At 37.6% G+C, this 19,390-nt stretch overlaps 1 protein-coding gene and 1 long non-coding RNA gene across 2 annotated transcripts in view; one reads left to right on the forward strand and one right to left on the reverse strand.

Moving 5' to 3' along the window:
- Positions 1-330: 330 nt before the first annotated feature.
- The window catches only part of tex264a (testis expressed 264, ER-phagy receptor a), a 32,474-nt gene continuing 13,414 nt past the window's right edge, over positions 331-19,390 (reverse strand). The window contains exons 3-4 of the mRNA XM_077726478.1: positions 5,288-5,459; positions 331-1,474 (exon numbers count right to left, since the gene is read on the reverse strand). Of these exons, the coding sequence (XP_077582604.1) occupies positions 1,245-1,474; positions 5,288-5,459 (402 nt within the window). The 3' untranslated portion in view covers positions 331-1,244. The remainder of the gene's footprint in view (positions 1,475-5,287; positions 5,460-19,390) is intronic.
- On the forward strand, positions 5,770-18,619 carry LOC144203160 (uncharacterized). Its single transcript, XR_013327616.1, has 3 exons — positions 5,770-5,882; positions 11,738-11,961; positions 18,529-18,619. It is a non-coding gene; the product is annotated as an uncharacterized LOC144203160 (long non-coding RNA).

Genomic DNA, 19,390 nt, shown 5'->3' on the forward strand with positions numbered 1-19,390 from the left:
TCACCCACCTTAGGCCAAAAGTCAGCTGGGATAGGCTTGGCCTCTGCACCTCCAGTCAATGTATTTTGCTTTCATGCCCATATTGAGAAAGGTAGACATCCATCTATGTCTACTGTCATAAATAAAAAGCACATGACTTCAAGTGAGCTGAATAAGTTATAAGAGGCTAACGAATGTGCAACAATGTCTGCTTCCACCGCCCACACTGCACGACAAAAGCAATTGTGTTCAGCTCGAGTGGCTCTGTGCAATAACTCTTGCAGACAAGATGCACTGTCAAGTAATACCTGTGACTTTATTTAAATTAGTGCCACAAACTGCGACCATAGAACCTTTGCATTTACCTTTTTATTAATATACACACATATACACAACCATGTGCTGTACATAATTTTTTATCCGTCACAGTCATTTATGATGATTGATTGGACTTAGGCTATAATATTACCAATAAAATAGTTTTACAAAAGAATACTGATTACTGAATGTGCACCTTTTTATTAGGTACACCCACACGATGTATTTTAGTGGGTTCCAATCCTGTGGTTTGTTTGGTCCAAAAGATTAAAAAATATATAATAATTATTATTCATCTATTTATGCCAGGGGTATAAAAATACCTGCAAAGTAAAAGTTAATCTCCTACACTACCACCAAGCATTATTATTTCAGAATACATGTTTTGTGAAGCTTTTTTGACTTTCTCAGTGCATTTGCAGTCATAGAAAACTGCAAAAAAGCACAATCCTCACAAAAAAAGGATGAATTATATTTCTGAACTAACTTAGACTGCAGCACTGCAAACCAAAAAAGCTCATGAGTCAAATTTTATAAAAGGAATGCTTTACTAAAAATAACAAAGTGACGTCAAAAGAAGAATCTGTCATTGGAAGATTGGTTGAGGCCATTTGAGTGTGTTCTTCTTGTTTAGTTTTTTTTTTTTTAAGTGACAACACTTTCAGTATGAGATGGTAAGAATTTAATGGGTTTTGGTGTGTAACAGAAGGATTCAAATATGGCATAAATGGGTTTAAATTCCAGCAACATGGTTACATGGCAACGGACAACCAGCAATAACAACAAAGACCGAGGCTCTCTTTCTCTGGCAAGCCACCATTTACTAGGCTAATATCCCTTCTCTTCAAAATGTCGTTCATTGGAAACTTCTTCTACTCTTGCAAAAGTTCACCCGATTTCGTATCAACACTCTAGGGGGCCTCCTCCTCTTCTTCCTTCCCCGCCTGCTACTCTTGATCCATGTCGAGCTCCTCGAAGGATGAGCCGCTAGCCAGGGAGCCTTCGGAGCCACGATCGCTGCCGTCTCTGGGTTTAGCATCTTCTTGTGCGTCCTCCACCTCCCTCAGAGGGAGGGAGGAGGCCAAGGAGGCGGCCGTGGATGCCGCCAAGGACGTCTCTCGACTGTCCCAAGGAAGGCCGCCGCTTCCTGAACTGGCATCGCTGTGAGAGTCAGCACCTAGGATGAGGAAAGTAGACTGAAGTGAGCAAAATTAGGTTTCACGCAATATTTGAATAATTGAATGTGTGCTAAGCAGTGTCCTAACTATTACTGGCATTGTATTTGTTAACCAATTATGGGGCACTCAATTGAATACTATTTGTTATTGGGGGTTACAACCAGTGTGCATCTGGTTTTATTTATTTATTTATTATAAATACTTTATGAACCAGGTCAAAGCAGATGTTGCATATTTGCAACTACTAAATGCCAATCACCTAATTAATCTACATTCATATTTTATGAGTACCATTTATCTTGTTACTAGATTTTAATTTGAGCCTCAGTTAATGAATACATGCATTTTTTTCATTCATTAAAATCTTAAAATAATATGGAAAATATTGTAATTATTTGCATTTGTACTTGCTAGAATAAAACCAAAGAAAAATATAAGCCAGAATTTCTTGAAAAAAATGCAATTTTGAAAGAACTTTAAACCAATCAAATGAGAACTACTGAAAATATGAATATTAGCAAAAATCGTGCAGTGTGAATTAATAATTTTGATATTTTTGCAATGACAGAAGGCTGAATTAGCATAAGCATTCAAAAAAGAAAAATCCAAGCTGCAAGCAGGAGGTTTGGAGCTAAACGTCATCAACTAATAGGTAAGAAAATGCTTTAATTATATTGTATAATATTTATATTGAAGAGGCAGACATGCCATCCATTTAGCTGGAAGTGATCATTCACGTCAACAATGTGTTAATAAATGTACTCATTGAATTATTTTTAGGTAGCTCAGCTTCAATATATAAAAAAAAAAATCACGAGTGGGAAGACAATACCTAAAGGTGTGATGTGCCTTTTTTTTGTCTAAGTTACAAAAGCCTAACTTCCCTCATTAGTGTCTCTCAAGCAACATTTCACTGCTTTTCTCCTCATTCGAAGCTCACAAAAGCGAGCAAGCCACTGATCGGAAGCAGTTGGAATCCAAAAGCATTACAAGCTGATCATGTGACTGACACGGTGTGCTCACTTCACTTGTACAATATTGCATGTGGTGCTGTCATACTGGAGCAAGTAAGCCAAGTCCAATTCGTAAATGGCAATATGTTACAGATTATGACGGCCATCACTTGACCATGGTACTACTTCCAGCTGCTCCCTCCTGTGCAGATGATACATACACTGGGCTCACCCTGTGCTAAAATTCCCTCTCATCCTTTTTCATCCTGTTTCCAATAACAATACTTTTTTTCCCCAGCTATTCAAGGGGGCAGATAAGCAGTGGCGTGACCACTTCTGTTCTTGCACAGGGAAACGCATTTGTGCAATGAGTTAATCTAGTTGTTGACTATTGTGGCCTATGCAATGTTGTTAAAGTAATGGATAAAAATTACAGGACGTCCCAAATGTGCTCAATGGCTGTGAATTGACAAAACACAAATGAAAAATAAGAAGGGAGTTTGCACTATGAAGTGGTTGTAGTTTAAAATGAGTCAAATTGCATGCAAGGGTTTATAATAAAGCAGGTATATTGTTACTTGATATGTGGGCAGTGAAGTCCCCGTTTTTTTTACAATCTGAGCTTCTTGCTACTTGGCTATGTGGCTGTATTAGTCAGTATAAAGTCCAATTTTTATGTTTTTTTTAAATGTGCTGAATAATTAATTGCGGACTTATTGGTGCCTATGTTACCTGTAGGTTACAGGTAGAGGGTATGTGCTCACAGCCTTCATATTTTAGTGTGCTGTTGCACACACGTGTGATGCTGTTGTACTCTAATTTAAATGTTCCTACAAAAACATGTCCAGTCAGGATGGTGTTCAATCACCATGTCATTATCACACAATCTAATCTATAAAGATGCTCCTTTTGGTTATTCATCTGGGATTGAGAAATGTTCTCATTATCCGGCAAGTAACAACAAGAGGCAGAACAAGTGGATGTTCTTCACTGAGGTGTGAATGAGAATTTGAATGAATGTAGATGATCTTTTCAGTAGAAAATGCCTCTACCACACAAGGACATTTGTGGAAAATAATGGCTCAATTTAGTCATAATTGTCTGGAAAGCCCCTCTGAGGAGGTACTTCAGCATGTTAGATGACCCCAGAGTGCAGTCATAAAAACCTAACCCCAGTTGAAGCCAGCTGGACCCCTAAAAGTCTTTTCGATGAAATTTGCCTAGTTCAGCTGCTAAATTGGGCCCAACGGGATTATTATAGATCTGCGGTAATGTAAAAGACCTGTCTAGAGTTCACCGACGGAGCACTGATGAGACAAAAAGTTGGAGTGGATGGATGTTGTTTACAAGTGGAATGAAAGAGCATTTTGGAATCATCGTAATGCCCATCTTGCATTATCAAGTGTTTGCAGTCTTTAATTCTAATTGGAAAACACTGCATTAATACTAATTTATAGACTCAAGTGCACTGAATGCTGAAATTAGGCACTGTGACTACAGCATTGAGTACCGTCCATTTAATAAGATGCAGGAATCTATAGCTCAAACTACAGTAGAATTTACTGTCACCCAATGACTAAGTGTTAAGTGCTGGTATCAGAGCATAAAACAAAGGAATATTAATATTCATATTCCTAGTGAGAGAGAAAATAACTTCTGGTGGACTGAAACCAATGACAACCTTTGTTTAGGCAATCCAATAAAGGCACAACATGTGCTTATTTTTCGTTTTTTTTTTGCATAAGGTGGAAAGAAAAGAAAGGTAAGGTTTAAATATAAGCAGTTCGGTCCATTGTATTTAACCTTCTTAGACCCAGACTATATCAAGGCATGTATTGGCCTTGTATTTCTCTTTGACATTTAGGCTAATTGGTACACCTGATCTGAGGGTAAAAAATGTAGGACAGTCACTTTTGTGAAAACATTGAATGTTTAAGATTTCATATTTGAGTATTTCACGTAGTGAGTCATTCTTGCCTCTTATATCGCAATTTCTATGTAACGTCAACCTCATTTTGCTATGCCACATCTAAATAGTGGCATTGCAACTTCGTCGAAGTTAAGACAGTGATTTCTAAGCACTTTTCCACTTGAAACTTTATGCATAGTGCAGAGAATTATCCAATTGCAATCAATTGGTCTGAAAATTTGACCTATGAATAACATCTCTGTTCACCTTTCTATGCCAATTTAGTGCATGGCAGAACAATACAAATACACTTCCACAAAAGCTTGGAGGCTAGAATTAACCTAATTGTCTGGAAAGAAGAAAAGTGCCGTGTGTAACTAAGCATGGCTCAAAGATTTCACAGAAAAATACCTAATTTCTGACATTTTCAGATTTATACTTCATTTTTTCGCTTGGAAATATAATCCTTGGCTCAATAAAAGTTGGGAAAACACTAACACAGGCTGTTCAAACTTCCAAATTTGTTCAAAAGATTAACTGTGTGTAAAATGTAAAACCTGCCTTGAGCTGAACATCCATTTCTGAATTTGCAAGGACAGAGAGCAAGTCAGTCCATCATGTGCTTTATTTAGTCATTTGTACTTGTTGACAGTTCATCCAGGCGTGGACGCGCGATAGTGATAATACCACATTGCGCTCGATCACACGTTCATAGAATGACAGAACAATTACAAAGTCTCATTCATCTCCATGTCCTTAGTGATCCTAGTGTCAAATGTGTTTTATGTGTCGTTGCACACCATGCAAGCTGTCGCCGCCAACAGAGCGGAATCAAATCTCAGTCACTAGCAATCAGTTGTACGAGCTCTCCGTGAAATAATTGAGCACTTGCCTATGCATGCGCGATGATGGAGAGATTAGGCACTTATCTCCTACGTGTAGTATAATACCTGTAATATCAGTTCCTCGGTCTTCATCAGACTCTTCCTCTTTTACATCAGCTTTGGTCTCATCCTTCATCTCGGGGACAAAGAAATCCGTTTGGCGGGAGAGTGGCACCATATAATTGGTGACTGACGGGTAACAAATCTCAATGTTTGGGAAGGCCGATAGTTTTCTTTCCTGTCAACATATAAGAGAGGTCATGTTTAAGATAAAATGCATCTGCTTAAGGGGGGAACAAAAATAATCTATATCCATATCTTTGTGGTGTCTATTGTTGAAGTAGATTTGAATTATGTGAATATAACGTTCCAATACATGCACACGGTGACAAAACTAATGTCTTCATCTACTTCATATGAATAAAAGGCCACCCATATTAGTGCATTAAAGTTGTAGTATGGAGTATATAAAAATACTATATATGTGATCACCAGAGGTATGTAAAATGTGAGTTGTCCTATAAATATTTGAACATATTCTTGTCTACAGAGTCCGGCATATTTCATCTTGGTCCTAAAGTTCTATCCCTGGAAATCAGACATCTAATGGAAGAGGAAAAGTTTCATGCTTGGTCTAATGGTTTCTTCATGGAAAACACAGGTAAAATGACAACTCACACACAAAAAATGAATCCTAGCGCATGCATCCCTTGTTTAAATAATGAAAGTGTTTAACCAAAGTTTGCAATAGCAAACGACCATGAACTTTAATATACTGTTAATGCTCTTGCCACATTGAGCATTCATTTCATCAGCACACATCCCATTTCCCCCAAAACTAATTAGGTGTACATTGCAAAAATAAGTGGCAAAATGTACAATATTACAGTGATTTAACTTTTCTCTATTAACTTCAGTACATTTTTTTTCTACAATTCAGTAACAAGCACCAACATGATTAGAGCCTTGGATTGTGCAAAATAACACTACTTATGTTCACGATTGCCTGCCCCCCACTGTGTGAATGTTCTTTTGTTTTCGGCAAAAAAAAAAAAAAGTTCCATCTTGTAGTGTTGCCATGGATGACCATCAGAAAAACACCACCTAGTCTATTCACGACGTGTAGAGAGACAAACAGACTGGACGCTTTAAGTTAGTCCCACAACACACTTTACACTGAGGTCATTGTGAACTTGTCTGTCTGATTGGTTTTAATCTAATCTCCTCCAAAATATGACCAGGAGCTGGAATGAATCACCTGGCATCTTTTGCACTCACACACACAAAAAAACCAACCCTGCAGCTCACTATGCAAATGAGGTCCCATCTCCTTGAACTTGCCTCCATTATGTGCTAAAAAAAAACCTAGACAGACATGACTACTACAAAGGTAGTTGCGCACAAACATACATGAGAAAATGGGAAAGACACACGCTAGTTTAGAGGAGCATTATAGCCTGCAACATTTATCTTATTAAAGTACCCAGCATGTTCATTATAATATTTCCCTCAAATTGTAAGTGGCATCAACCCTGGAGCAGTAAGGAGCTCCAGGTAATCCTTCTTATTAATGACAACAGGAAATCATCTCACTCATTAACACAGCAGAAGCCTACAAAGTCTGTGATTCATCACCATCTTCTTTTGTCTTTGCGAGGAAGAAATTGCAGCAGGTGGCTCTGTGCATTCAAAGTATTTATGTCAAATAAACATTAGGTCAGAGTTTCCCAACCATCATTCATCCAAGGCACATATTTTCAATAATTCATTTAAGCTCAAACCACACCAGCAGACAAAAGTGTCAAAATAGAATATACATGCAGATATTAAATGAATGACAGTTGGCATTTCAGCGGGGCGTAATTTAAACACACTCAGCATCTGAGATCTACCAGGCCAAGATTTTTTTTTAATCCTTTTTGAAGGAATAATAGTTTTCTTTTCATTCAAATTCAGCAGCCTTGTTAAAAACTCTTATTTGTTCCAATCCATGAACTGAGTAATGTTGATTGTTCCATTTTACAACACCTTTAAGTTAGAAACCTGTTTACTTAGTAACAAGAGACTCAATTTTCCTGAAGTCACAAAGCAATGGTCCTTCCTTCTTTAATATTGACATGTATTTATTTATTCTTTAAGCTTTAAGAGCACGTTTAAAAACTTTTTATGCAGCTGTATGTCTTATATACAATATATAATATACAACTTTATTAAATATAAGGTTTGCACACCAAATGGGAAGAGAACATTAACTACAAACATTTTAGTACAATTAGTTTAAGGAATTTGAGTATAATATTCATTATTGTTCCCATCCTTTGTCTTCTAACAGTATTGGAAATACTAAGTATTTGTGGGGAATGTAGTTGTCTTTACTACCGTTTATTATTATGATCAAAAGTGCTAATCCGTACGTTGTTAAATAAATTTACACAATGTAAATTGTTTTAAATCTGGTTGGATTGGTCATGGTTTTTAAGATCTATCTATTTGCAAAGTGTACAAAACGACGACATAAAGCTGACAAAAAGTGGCTAGATAGTATTGACATATTGATCTGTGTGAGAGAACTTAATTGACAGAAAGGCACGATCTCATTTCAGTCCTGTCAAAAGTGAGCTTGACACTATTCTGTAGTTCAGCCATTGAACCACAAATGTCACTAAATCAGATTTTCGTATAATCACTTATGCCACTGCAATAATCCAATAATTGTTAGTGATCACAGGTGTTAGAATAGAAACTGTAAAAGTGTGTGAAGTGATGCAGTCAAACTGTGGCTCTTGTTATTTACAACTCTCTATATAGACAGTAAAGAATGTGTATATGCCAGTATATGGAAGGACACATACATAATTGGGGGATGATCTCATGGGACTTTGCTGTGTCTTTGACTTCTAGCAGCTGCTCTGTGAGCATGCAGCATCCCTGCCTTAAATAGAACTACCAATAGTAGACAGAAGTGCTAGCAAAATCCCAACAAAATGTAACAAAACAAATTCTTGGTATCTATTATATCATCATTATGGAATACAAACAGCTTCTACAACACGAGTGTAGAGTATGTGCTAAAACCTCAAAAAAAGGAGGAATCAAAATGCATTTTCATTGATATCTTTTTGTGTATAGCTGTGTTTGCTTCCCAGTTTATGCATCTGTGCTTTGTTGCACTTGATAAGCTAGTTGTTTTGGCTCATGGCCAAGAGATTAGTGCTAGGAGACTTGCAAATGGACAAGATTTTCCTATAGAGTCGTGATAAAAACAGCAGCAGACATCAAAACTTGGGGGGAAGGTAGCATTTGAATGCAGTAAATCTAATATAAATATAGTAGCAAATGTGCTCTTGTCAATTTTATATTTGTCTCTCTTTCAGAGTGATGTATAGGTTGTCACCAGGTACTATCTTAAGAAAACCTCTGCTAGTCATTTATACTGCATTACCTATTGCTATTTGGCACATTAATTCCCAAGAAATATGGTGGTTCATAAATCAAGAGTAATGAATTAATTTTGCTAAATACTCGTAATATCTGGCAAGTTCCCCCTAAAATAATTGTTGTGGTGTGTGAGTGTGAATGTTTGTCTGTCTCTAGGTCTGCCCTTTGACTGACTGGCGACCACTCAAAGGTGTAGTCGGCCTTTCGCTCAAAGTCTGCAGGTATAGGCAACTGTGGTCCTGACAATTATAAGTGATGTTTAAAACGAATGTATGAATTGGCAGTATATCTTCTCATTAAATGGGAACATGCATCTTTGTACCACTGAACCCTTGTGACAGTCCCTGTTGGCCCTAAAGGTGGGGTGAGGATGAGCGCTGGTGAAAAAACGAGCAGATGACAAAGTGTTCACTCAGACCTGTCATCACACTGGCAAGCTCCAACTAGCATGTGACTCACAACCACATGGAGGCAATCGTGACCCTCGGCGATGGATGTAGGCCTCTTCAATCTCTGGGTTTAATGTACAGAACACTCTGGTCATTTTCACACTGCCTCTCTCCGCAAATTGGTGAGTCAGAGGCGTAAAAGTAGAGGCGGGATTTAGTTGCTCCTGCTTCTTTCAGACAGAATTCACTGAAGCAGGACATTGTTCAAACAGCCATTAAGACATAGGGATATTTTGGACTGCAATGACGTGACAGAAACAAGAACAATTGATTTCAACACAAAGTGGCATGTGGAGTGCCTCATGTTTACACCCTTGCAGAATTCTACCTCTGTGCCTATGCCTTTAATGAAATCGGGTTTGCACGGTGACTTGAACACCAATTATGCCTCGAAAACCTTACAAACAGGACAGCAAGCCCGAAAAAAAAGATGAAAATAGGTGTCGGAATGGATGGTCATAGCTTAAAGCGCTTCAGTCCAACACAAGACACAACACATCCAACTAATTTTAGATTTGAGCAATTAATACCAAAGCTGATGGTGGCAATTTGTGACACAAGCTGCTGACTAGAGACGACATGATGGCCACAGACTCCACTCTACTCGTGCCCCATAAGAGACAAAACACTCTTTCACACACCTCTGCTGAGGTGTCCAATTTGGACTCTCCCTTGTGGGAACACATTTCCCTGGAACAGGGAATTTTCATTCTGTCTGCAATCAAGCTATTTTTTGACATCCTTCCTCACCATGCCCAGACCAAGTCCATTCTCCCTTTGAGGAAAAACAATGGTTTAGGTGAGAATATTTGTACACCAGGGGCTGAAAATTGGTTTGCTTTATAAAAGCTGTGGTTTTGGAAGAGTGGAAATACGGCATTTTGTAGCAGTGGGGGGTGTTGTTGTAGCCTGTCCATGGACTTATGCAATCAATACCTGCAGGCTTGATGAGCTACTGTGCAATTGTATTGTCTTTGTCAGCAAAGGCTGTTGTCTCCGGAGATCTTACATCATCGATCTGGCTAAGCTTCACCTGGGAGTGTTTCAACATGCAAAAATGGGCCTATAACAGGGGTGGGCAAACCAGTCCTCGAGGGCCACCGTGGGTGCAGGTTTTGTACCAACTGATCCAGCACAGACACTTTGACCAATGAGATTTTTGTAGAAAATAAGAAGCACCTGACTGCAATCCACTGATGGCACTTGTAGGACACCAGAGACTTTAGTCTAAATATAGTATCGCGACTTGGAAGATACTCCAATCCTGACATTGCTGTTCTTTTGGCACCATGTCCCCCCCCCCCCCCCCCCCTTTTTTTAAAGACATCCATGCTTGAATCACAGGCCACCAATTAAGGCCCCATCACCATGGCATTAACGACGGCTTAATGATGACAATTAACAGCACCTTCTGCTAACAGATTTCACTTAAACCTAATAACAGGACTGCCTGTGTGCAGTACTTACAAAAGACTGCAATAAAAGTAGAATCAAAGAAGGAGGTAAATGTGGTCTTTAGTTGGAGACATTTGCAGTTTTCGACCTTTTAACTGGATCTAAACTGGGCAAGTAGACCTGGCCTAAGACATTATAATGACTAAGCGGCTGCTTAGGGGTGCTTTTTCATGATGAAAATACATTTTAAAAAATATTGGGTGAACAGCAGTCAGCCATGCAGTCTTGCTTCCCATCAGCTAGAGTTGCCTGGGTTGTTGTTGAGGTTAGGGTGATGATTCCAGATTGAGTTAGCTATAGAGCACTTGCCAGGAGGACATTGGTGAGGTTAAGGTATCATACTGTTGTTAAACTGTTTTGTGAAAATGATAAAATGGGTTTGATTTGCCTTGATTTTATGGAATTGCACATCATCTCTCCCCCTTTTTTAGAGAAAACAAAAAAAAAATGTGTCAATAACAAGATAGAGTAGGAAAAGGGGGAATTTTGTTAAGATCCCCCCCATAAGGTCTTACAAGAGTGCAAGCAGTACCGAACAACAAAAAAACTTATTTCAGTTCATGTTTTCAATTCATTGTAACAACTATACTTGGTTTCCCCCTCAAGTAAAACAACAGCTCCCATTTGGTATGTATAGATTTTATAAATATCATCAACCATAATTCCATTTGTTCATCCAATGCAATGCCCCCAGGTTAACATCATCTATATAATTGGATTTGTGATGGAAATATAAATATCTCACAAAATGATTCACAACCACGGCTGACTGCTAAGCGCCTTTAAGCTGTGGACAAAACACTCCAAGTGGGCTTTTGAAAACAAAACAAAATATTTTTTAATTTTCTAATTTGTCATTACAATGATTCTAAACTAAAACCCCAAGAAAAAAATTGGATTGATGTTGATTGCCACAATTTGTCCACTATTAGACTATTATTTGTTTTATTTGAACTCAATAAAATGAACCAAAAAGTTTCCAAACATAACTGAATGGTAACTTTTTCCGTTCATTTAACTGCTGTTGTCATTTTCCAAACAAGTTGACAGTTAAGCCGCCCATGGGCTGAGAACATATGCAGAATATGCAAATAAATGAGCTGCGGAAGGAAATGTTAATTTGTCCCTCGTTTGCAACATGAAAACCATCACAACTATTTATCTTCATTTTCAGCCCAATACGAAAAAGTTCCCCAGACATGAAGATGTGGAGAAAAATCTTGCTGCCAACGTGTCCCGTGGGTAGAATGAGGATTCGTATGAAAGAATTCCTCATAGCTGATTTTATGCTGGTGAGAAGGACGCCCACAAATGAAAGCATAGCAGATTGGCGCATGGTCAAAGATGGATCCGAGCTGTATCCCTCCTTAACAACTGATTAAAACTCAAGCTTCACTGGTGAGTCACATCACATACCCATACATACCTGCACAAAAATGTCTTATTTAGAGAATTCCAATTGCAGTATATACCCTACGTCGAATATTCAATTAAAAATCAACAACTAGAGTTTTGCTACAATGACCAAGGCACTAAATTGCACATGGGTTTTGTGAAATTGCATCCATTGAGTTGAAAAATGTCCACGACAAAATAAACTGACTCCATATCATTTATCAATATACTGAATCAATACTACAACACAGCTTTATCCAATTAGTTGAGCTCAAGCGGTTTGCTAGACAAGTAAAGCAGAACAGACAAGCGGGGGGGAAGCTGTCTAGTGGTCCACATGGCCACATGAACTCTTCACTCTTCATGCACATTCGCTCCTCTTCATTGCACTCGAGTGCATCACATCACGTCTAACGCGCTGCAGAGTTCAGCGGCGAGAAGATGTTTGTGCTATTCTCACACTGGCCATCACATTGTCTTGCTTTTCTGAGCGACAGCCTCTTGAATGGTTGTAATAAACACAACTGCCTCGATTGGCATTTATAGAGGAGCTTCGGTAAGATGTGTTAAAGACATAAGCAGCCCCACCATGAGTGGCACATGAAGGCTGTTTGCTTCTTCCACCGCCTTCCCCGCTAAGAATAGGAAAATATTTTACATGCCTCCCTACTTTGCTCAGTGACAATAAATTGTATCATTTGGCTATAAAATTGCTATCTAAAAATCCAGTAAGAATAGTTGTCAATAGCCCGCACATCAAAAAAAATTGAAGAAGCTTTCTAGCATGATTGGGGTGGAATATCTTTAAGACTATCTTCACACTGAATTCCGATTTCTTTGCTCCGATGCGCACATATCAGGTTTTTTTTTTAAATTCATGCAGTGTGAACATCATTTTTTTAATGTTTTTAAAATGGCTTAGTTACCCTGATAGCATGCATACTAAGTTAAAAGTCACAAGTACTTTTGGGATGGTATTTAATTGGGAAATATAGCATTAGTGGTCAGAGTTAATAATTATGTCAGTTGAAAAAGTGTGTTGTGGCTGCCAAAGAACTTGCATTTGAATAAAAAAAAAAAACAACAGTGGCAACGTGATGAATATGACTTGATTAACATGCGCATAGCTTCTGGTAGTCACATTTGTGTGATCCCAATGCCAAGCACGTCTCTTGGAAACATCACATGCGTTCGTCAAGGTTTAAACAGACCATAGAGAAGTGGAGGGCAGTGGGGGCGTCATAATAACAATATCACACATCACCCTTCCCACAGTTACGCCATCAAAAGAAGATGTCATGGCTGAGAGCCACCTCCAGAATAAGGCTTTCTTTTGACATATCAATAGAAGGTTCTATTTACAAATTGAGGAAGAAAGATATTATTATATAAGACTAGATCTAAAATACCTGGTACAACCTTCAAGCAGCAGAATTCAAATGTTTTTATTTACTTAGAACTCTCAAATAAGACTTCCTGTAGTACTTTTTTTCATCTAACTCAGAAATATAATAATAGTAGGGGTTAAGCAAGATTGAGTATGAAGATCCTTCATTTTAACACCAAATTATGATGACAAATTTGTGAAATTAATTTATTTAACATTCACTATATGACAATACTAAAAGTATCGCATATACTAAAACTATCGCCCGATCAACAGCCTATTCTCTAAGTCTGAATTGAATGGTAAACAGTGGAAGGACCACAGTAGAAACCGCAGTGCCCCCCTCAATAGGGAAGTTCGAAGCATCAATAGAACACAGCCGTGAGACACAGTCTTGGACATGCTAATGTGACATTTGGCTTCCAATGTGAATGTGGCCAGGGTAGGTGGACAGGGACAGAGGGCAGAACAGACCTTTTATTATCGTTATTCACTAAAATACTTGCTTTCTTTTTGTCTGCTTTTATTTAAGAAGTTAGTTTCAAGGAAGGGAACTATGAGGTTATAAAGATTAAAGTTCAATCCAAAACTTCCAGAAAAGTACGTCTTCAAAGTCGGCAAAAACAAATTACATAATATAGCACTTCGTAACACATCAGTGTCAAAAGTTAATGTAAAAGTAGATCAAATGTATCCTTAACTTATTCAGTATTTTATGGGGAATTTAATTATTTGCACCAACTGTATGAAGTGTTAATTTATTTTCTTATATTGCAAAAAAAAAAAAAAATAATTCTGAATATTGCCAGTTTAAAGAATTGGTTAACATGCTTAAATCAGTTTGAGCAAAATCTGTTGAAAATGCAAGTAGATGCGATGCAACTCTGTTTTCAACTGTATAAAAATGCAGAAATATTAATTATTTTTCTAATGTCTGGATTTCCCTACGGCTCAGTAGTGACCAGTCTAGGACATATTTTGCCTTCACCCTACTATGATAGGCTCCTAGGGACATGTTTGTGAATGGATCACGCCTCTGTCATTCTTTAACTTTTATTGATCCCAATTCTAAGTGCTATCCCCAACAGACCACCCCCACTTCCTCCACACCATTCCTGCTCATCTGATGGCCACATTAATCCCAATCTGCCTTGTCTGCTATAATGCACACAGCATTAGCTACAGCGAGATCAAATTAGGAGGCAACGCACTCACCCACCTCTGCAATCAGCGGCACTTTCCGATGAACGACTACGAGCTTACAATCAATTTGCTAGGCTAATCTAATGGAATAGCTCACACACACACAACACAACACATCTGAGTGACCAGTTTTATTTCTTACATGGCAAATAAACTCAGCTGCAACACTGAAACACATCATGCTGGCTGGGGCTTTATTTACATGTGCTGTGTCCACACACGCCCAAGATAGCATCCTTCCCTAAAACCCCCCAAAAATGGATTTACCACAAACTGTGTACAGACTGTTTAGAGACCTGGCACTTCAGTGTCCCTGTCTTTTAATCAACACCTACTGTATTATCTCGCCACCGTGAATTTAGCAGCTTTACAAGCGGGTGCACGGTGAAAATGAACACCGAATTCACAACCACCTTCTGTCCTTCTGGACATAGAAAAATGCTTCTATTTCCGTAAAATACATAAATCCCTTTTTCATTAGGCCGAATATATTCCACAGCCATTCTATACCAAACCCTCATACATATTTAAACAGACTCAAAACTATTTAAAAATATTTCCCTCGCCAAAAAATTATGTTGCTGTGGACAATGTGGGAAGGAAAAATATAAGAATACAAATGTAATTCCTGATTCGAATGTAGAACAGTTTTATTACAAACAATTTAAAACCATCCTTGTTTCACATTATTTTATAATGTAAATTATGCAAATGTAGAAAGATGGATAACTGCTATGGCGACAAAAAGTAACAAAATTAGTTTAATATTAATTTTTAATTTATTATAAATCATAGAGCTGCAACTAAAGACTATTGGTTCTATTATGTTATTAATACTACTACAGGGCTTTATAGTGCAGAAAATATATTACATGCAATATTATTTTAAAATTATTTCCATTTTGTCAATAAAATAGCTAAACATTTTGGAGATTCAATTCCATTCACAATATGTGCTTTTAACTTCAAATACTATTAACCATAAACCTTTTTAAGATAACCACAAGGTAATATTTGGAACTCCAGTTATTCTTAGTTAGAAAATAAATTTCCCACATTTCACTAAATCATGTCTCTGTCCAAGTCTAAGATAATTTTGTGTCAGGTTGTTGTTTTTTCATGATAAGAGTGTCATATTGTTGACATATTCTAGTGACTTCCGGCTCTGAACATTAGAATCAGTTCAAATATTTATCTACGTAGACCTTCAACACGTGTCCCACTGGGAGAGTAGTATAAACAGAATCAATATTTGCACCCGTGCACAATTTTCTCCAGGCACCACAAAAGCCACTCATCTCTTTTAATGAGAGATGTGGATTTAACACAAACATTGCCCCCCCAGTGCAACTCCCAAATGCAGCTGTGGTGATGTGCACTCAGAGCAAATGTCCACAAGGAGTACCCATTGTCCTAAAAAACAATAACGGCATAAAATGTTATCAACCTGCACCCAATTTCCTAAAAGGCAATCTCTAAAATATCACTGAACTTGGATTTCTTCTTACATTCCAAAAACATGAATGGTAAACTGTTTGAACACTCTAAATTGGGGCAATTTATTTTTATTTAGTATTTTTTTAAAGTAATTTTAGTTATCAGATGTGTTTAGTCATTTTTTGTCACCAATTGACAAAATTATTGTGATCATTTCTCCTCAGTACGTCATCATTATTTCATAGCACGCACTTCCCTCTGAAAGCATTGCGCAGTGGTATGTGTAAAAAGGATAAATGCTACATAGTGAGAGTAGTAAATCAGCATAATTTACAAGACAGCCATAACACTGGGTAGCACAGAAAGCGTATGGCTGAGAGGCAGCCAAAAACAAGAACACGTCGTGTCTCCCATGTTTCTCCTTTCTCTATTTGGACCCCCATGTTGTCTACCTTCATTGCTCTTTGACACTGTCTCCTCACTTTTCTATTCATCACTCAGCATCAGGTGAAATGTGGGATTCGGGATCTTGCTCAAGGATACTAAGGCAGGGGTTTGCATATACGACCTATGGGATGACAACTCTATTATGGATGCAAAATACGCCCCATCTTGTTTACCTGTTGGCTTAGTCTAATTATTATCATGTTGCCATTAAAACTCAGTTACCAGAATCATTTAAATGTTGTCATGTTACGTACTTTTACTTTAAAAATATATATATATTCTAAATATTCCATTCATTCTAGTCAAACAAGCGCCTGGTATCAATTAGACATGATCTAACCCTTTTTGAGGGCCAATTCTGCATTCACCGCAGTTCAATCATGTTTAATTAGGCTCCACCTACCAGGATATTCAAAGTATGGTAAAATAATCTAAATACATTAAAAAAAAATATCAATGTGAAGTTCCAGTAAGGCACTATAGAATATTCCCAACATGCGAATGGAGCCCACAGCGATATGCATCCTTTACTTGGCTGTGGGTGTATAAGTGCCCGAGGAGCTGGGCATAACATTGTCGCTATGTTACATAAGATGGTTATCTCGTGAGCATCACATGGAAAACAAACTCACAATACAAAAGCCTGTAGCACCACACTAGGCATCAAATTTTAGAGGCATTGCAGCAACATTCAGAATAAATGACAGAAAATCCCAGTGCGTCTGAAGATACATCTGCTCCTTTGGTTCACAGTCACGGGTCCAATACTGAGGACAAATCTGGCATTCCGTTAATATTTGCTCACTCTCAGTGGCAAGGAAGTGTGGATTTTTCAATTTATGCTGGTACAGGAGTATGAATGGCACTGTGATTGAAGAGACAGGATTGGTGTGAGGAATAAGAAAACACGTCAAGTTTTTTGCCTAGTGGTCTAGACTACTACACACGGGATAGAGATCAAGGTTTTGCACAAAAAATGCGCTAAAAAATGGACCCCGCGAGAAGCTTGACGTGTAAAGGATGTCAGTGTAATATCAAATTTATTATATTTGATTTCAAGGGCTGTCAGCTATGGAGAAACATTCCACATAATATAACACTAGAATTAAAACAGAAGCTTAGAACATTCAAAAGCATCTTCAAAAATAAATAAATACATAAAATTAGATCTATAAGTTTGATCCAAGTGAGACTAAAGCTTCAAATAGGCTGTGAAAATCTGATTAAACACCAACGTATTCCCAGATTTAACTGGATTTAATCAGTAGATTAAGGGATTTAGTCTGTGAGAATGTGTAGATGTTTGTCACACAATGACCACAATGTGGTCTTGTCCATTCTTGACTTTTTAATACTGGTGCTATCTAACACATTGTTGAAAAGGGCCATTTTTAGCCTGAAACAACAGAAGGAGTTATTTGATAACATACTTCTAATGAATACTGATTCCCAGGGGTTCTACATAATCATATGAAACATGAAGAATATTGTTTTGTGTATGAAGAAGTAAGGAATAAGGTTAGATAGAGTGGATTGGATGAAATTACAGCAATGCAATATACCTCTGTGACCTTTGTGGGTGTGCACAGTCGACACACGACTGGACTGAGTGTGATGTTCTAGTGGATGAGATTGCATGCAACTATCAGAAATACTTGTGCTTGCAATCAATCAGGGTCAAATTGTTGACTGTTTATAAAGCATCCTAGATCAGCAAGATGACAATCTTCAGGATTAAGAGAAGTGCAATTCCATCTTTGTGTGTCTATGAGTTGGATATGGGCAAAGATGGCCACCGTAGTTATTTAAAGAAGTTGTTGTATTATTGAAAAAATATTTAGATACATTGATTGAATGGTTATGTGTCGATTTCATTCATCGTTTAATATTTTATGCTTAAGCTTGAATTTTGCATTTTAAAATGGGTGAGTCAATATATGTGGACAGAGACTAATGCATATTGATCATTTTTAAAAGGCTAAAATACTTTACTATTCAACTAAAGACTGAGCGAAACACAGAAAAAAAAGCTTTCTTCTTAAGAAATGCATTCTGGGTCAGATGGATGAGATAATAATGCACAATTGTGTTGATAGAGCAAAGAAGATAAACGGAATAGGATCAACGTTAGGAGTATGATTGACAGTCGAAAACGGAAACGCCTACAGAATTTTACCACTGACAGGTAAGCCAATTTCTCCCTTTTTAAGCCTTATTATATATACTCATTTGCAATGATCAATGCAATGATCTTTCCTTTACCATGTGACTCCAATAAATGGGACTCACCAATTTTGGAACCCAGAATTCCTTACCACATGGAACGGTTGTGCAGTCTCACAAAAAAGATCATGCTTTTCCCGAGTGCTATTTTTCACTCTAGGTAGTTTAGACAAGTGGTGTGTAAACAAGCCTGATTTCAGCGTTAACAATCTTTTTGCCCCTGGCACAAATTATGCAATTCATTAAAAGCAAGAGACTTCACACCATAGGCCATATCATATCATTTTTTCTTAAGTGCGACATCTAACGATCACTTTTTTCGACGTAAACAGGACAATGTCTGATGTGATGTTAGAAACTATATGAATAGATCAGAATCAATACATTTGAGCATCTTGTACTGCAGTGTAAATGTATCCTAACTATTTTCACTTAGTATAAACGTTGTGCTTATGAGCCTAAAAGTTCCATGTTGACAAAAACCCTCTCTTAAAGATACAAGCATTTTCTTGGTTGTATTGTTATTCATTGTGCAGTGTGCACAATCTATTGTCAACTAAGCAATTTTGGATTAAATTGGTTATTTTAATAAAAGACTGCAAAGTTAGTAAGTACCCTACAACAGATACAATATTATCTTTAAAAAACAGGACGTTAGAGCATGCCATTTTGAATTTTAGGAAACTAAGCCCTTTGGCGTACTATAATAGAACAGAAAAGCAGTGTTTATTGAGG

Source organism: Stigmatopora nigra, chromosome 10, assembly GCF_051989575.1.
Source record: "Stigmatopora nigra isolate UIUO_SnigA chromosome 10, RoL_Snig_1.1, whole genome shotgun sequence".
Classification (NCBI taxonomy): domain Eukaryota; kingdom Metazoa; phylum Chordata; class Actinopteri; order Syngnathiformes; family Syngnathidae; genus Stigmatopora; species Stigmatopora nigra.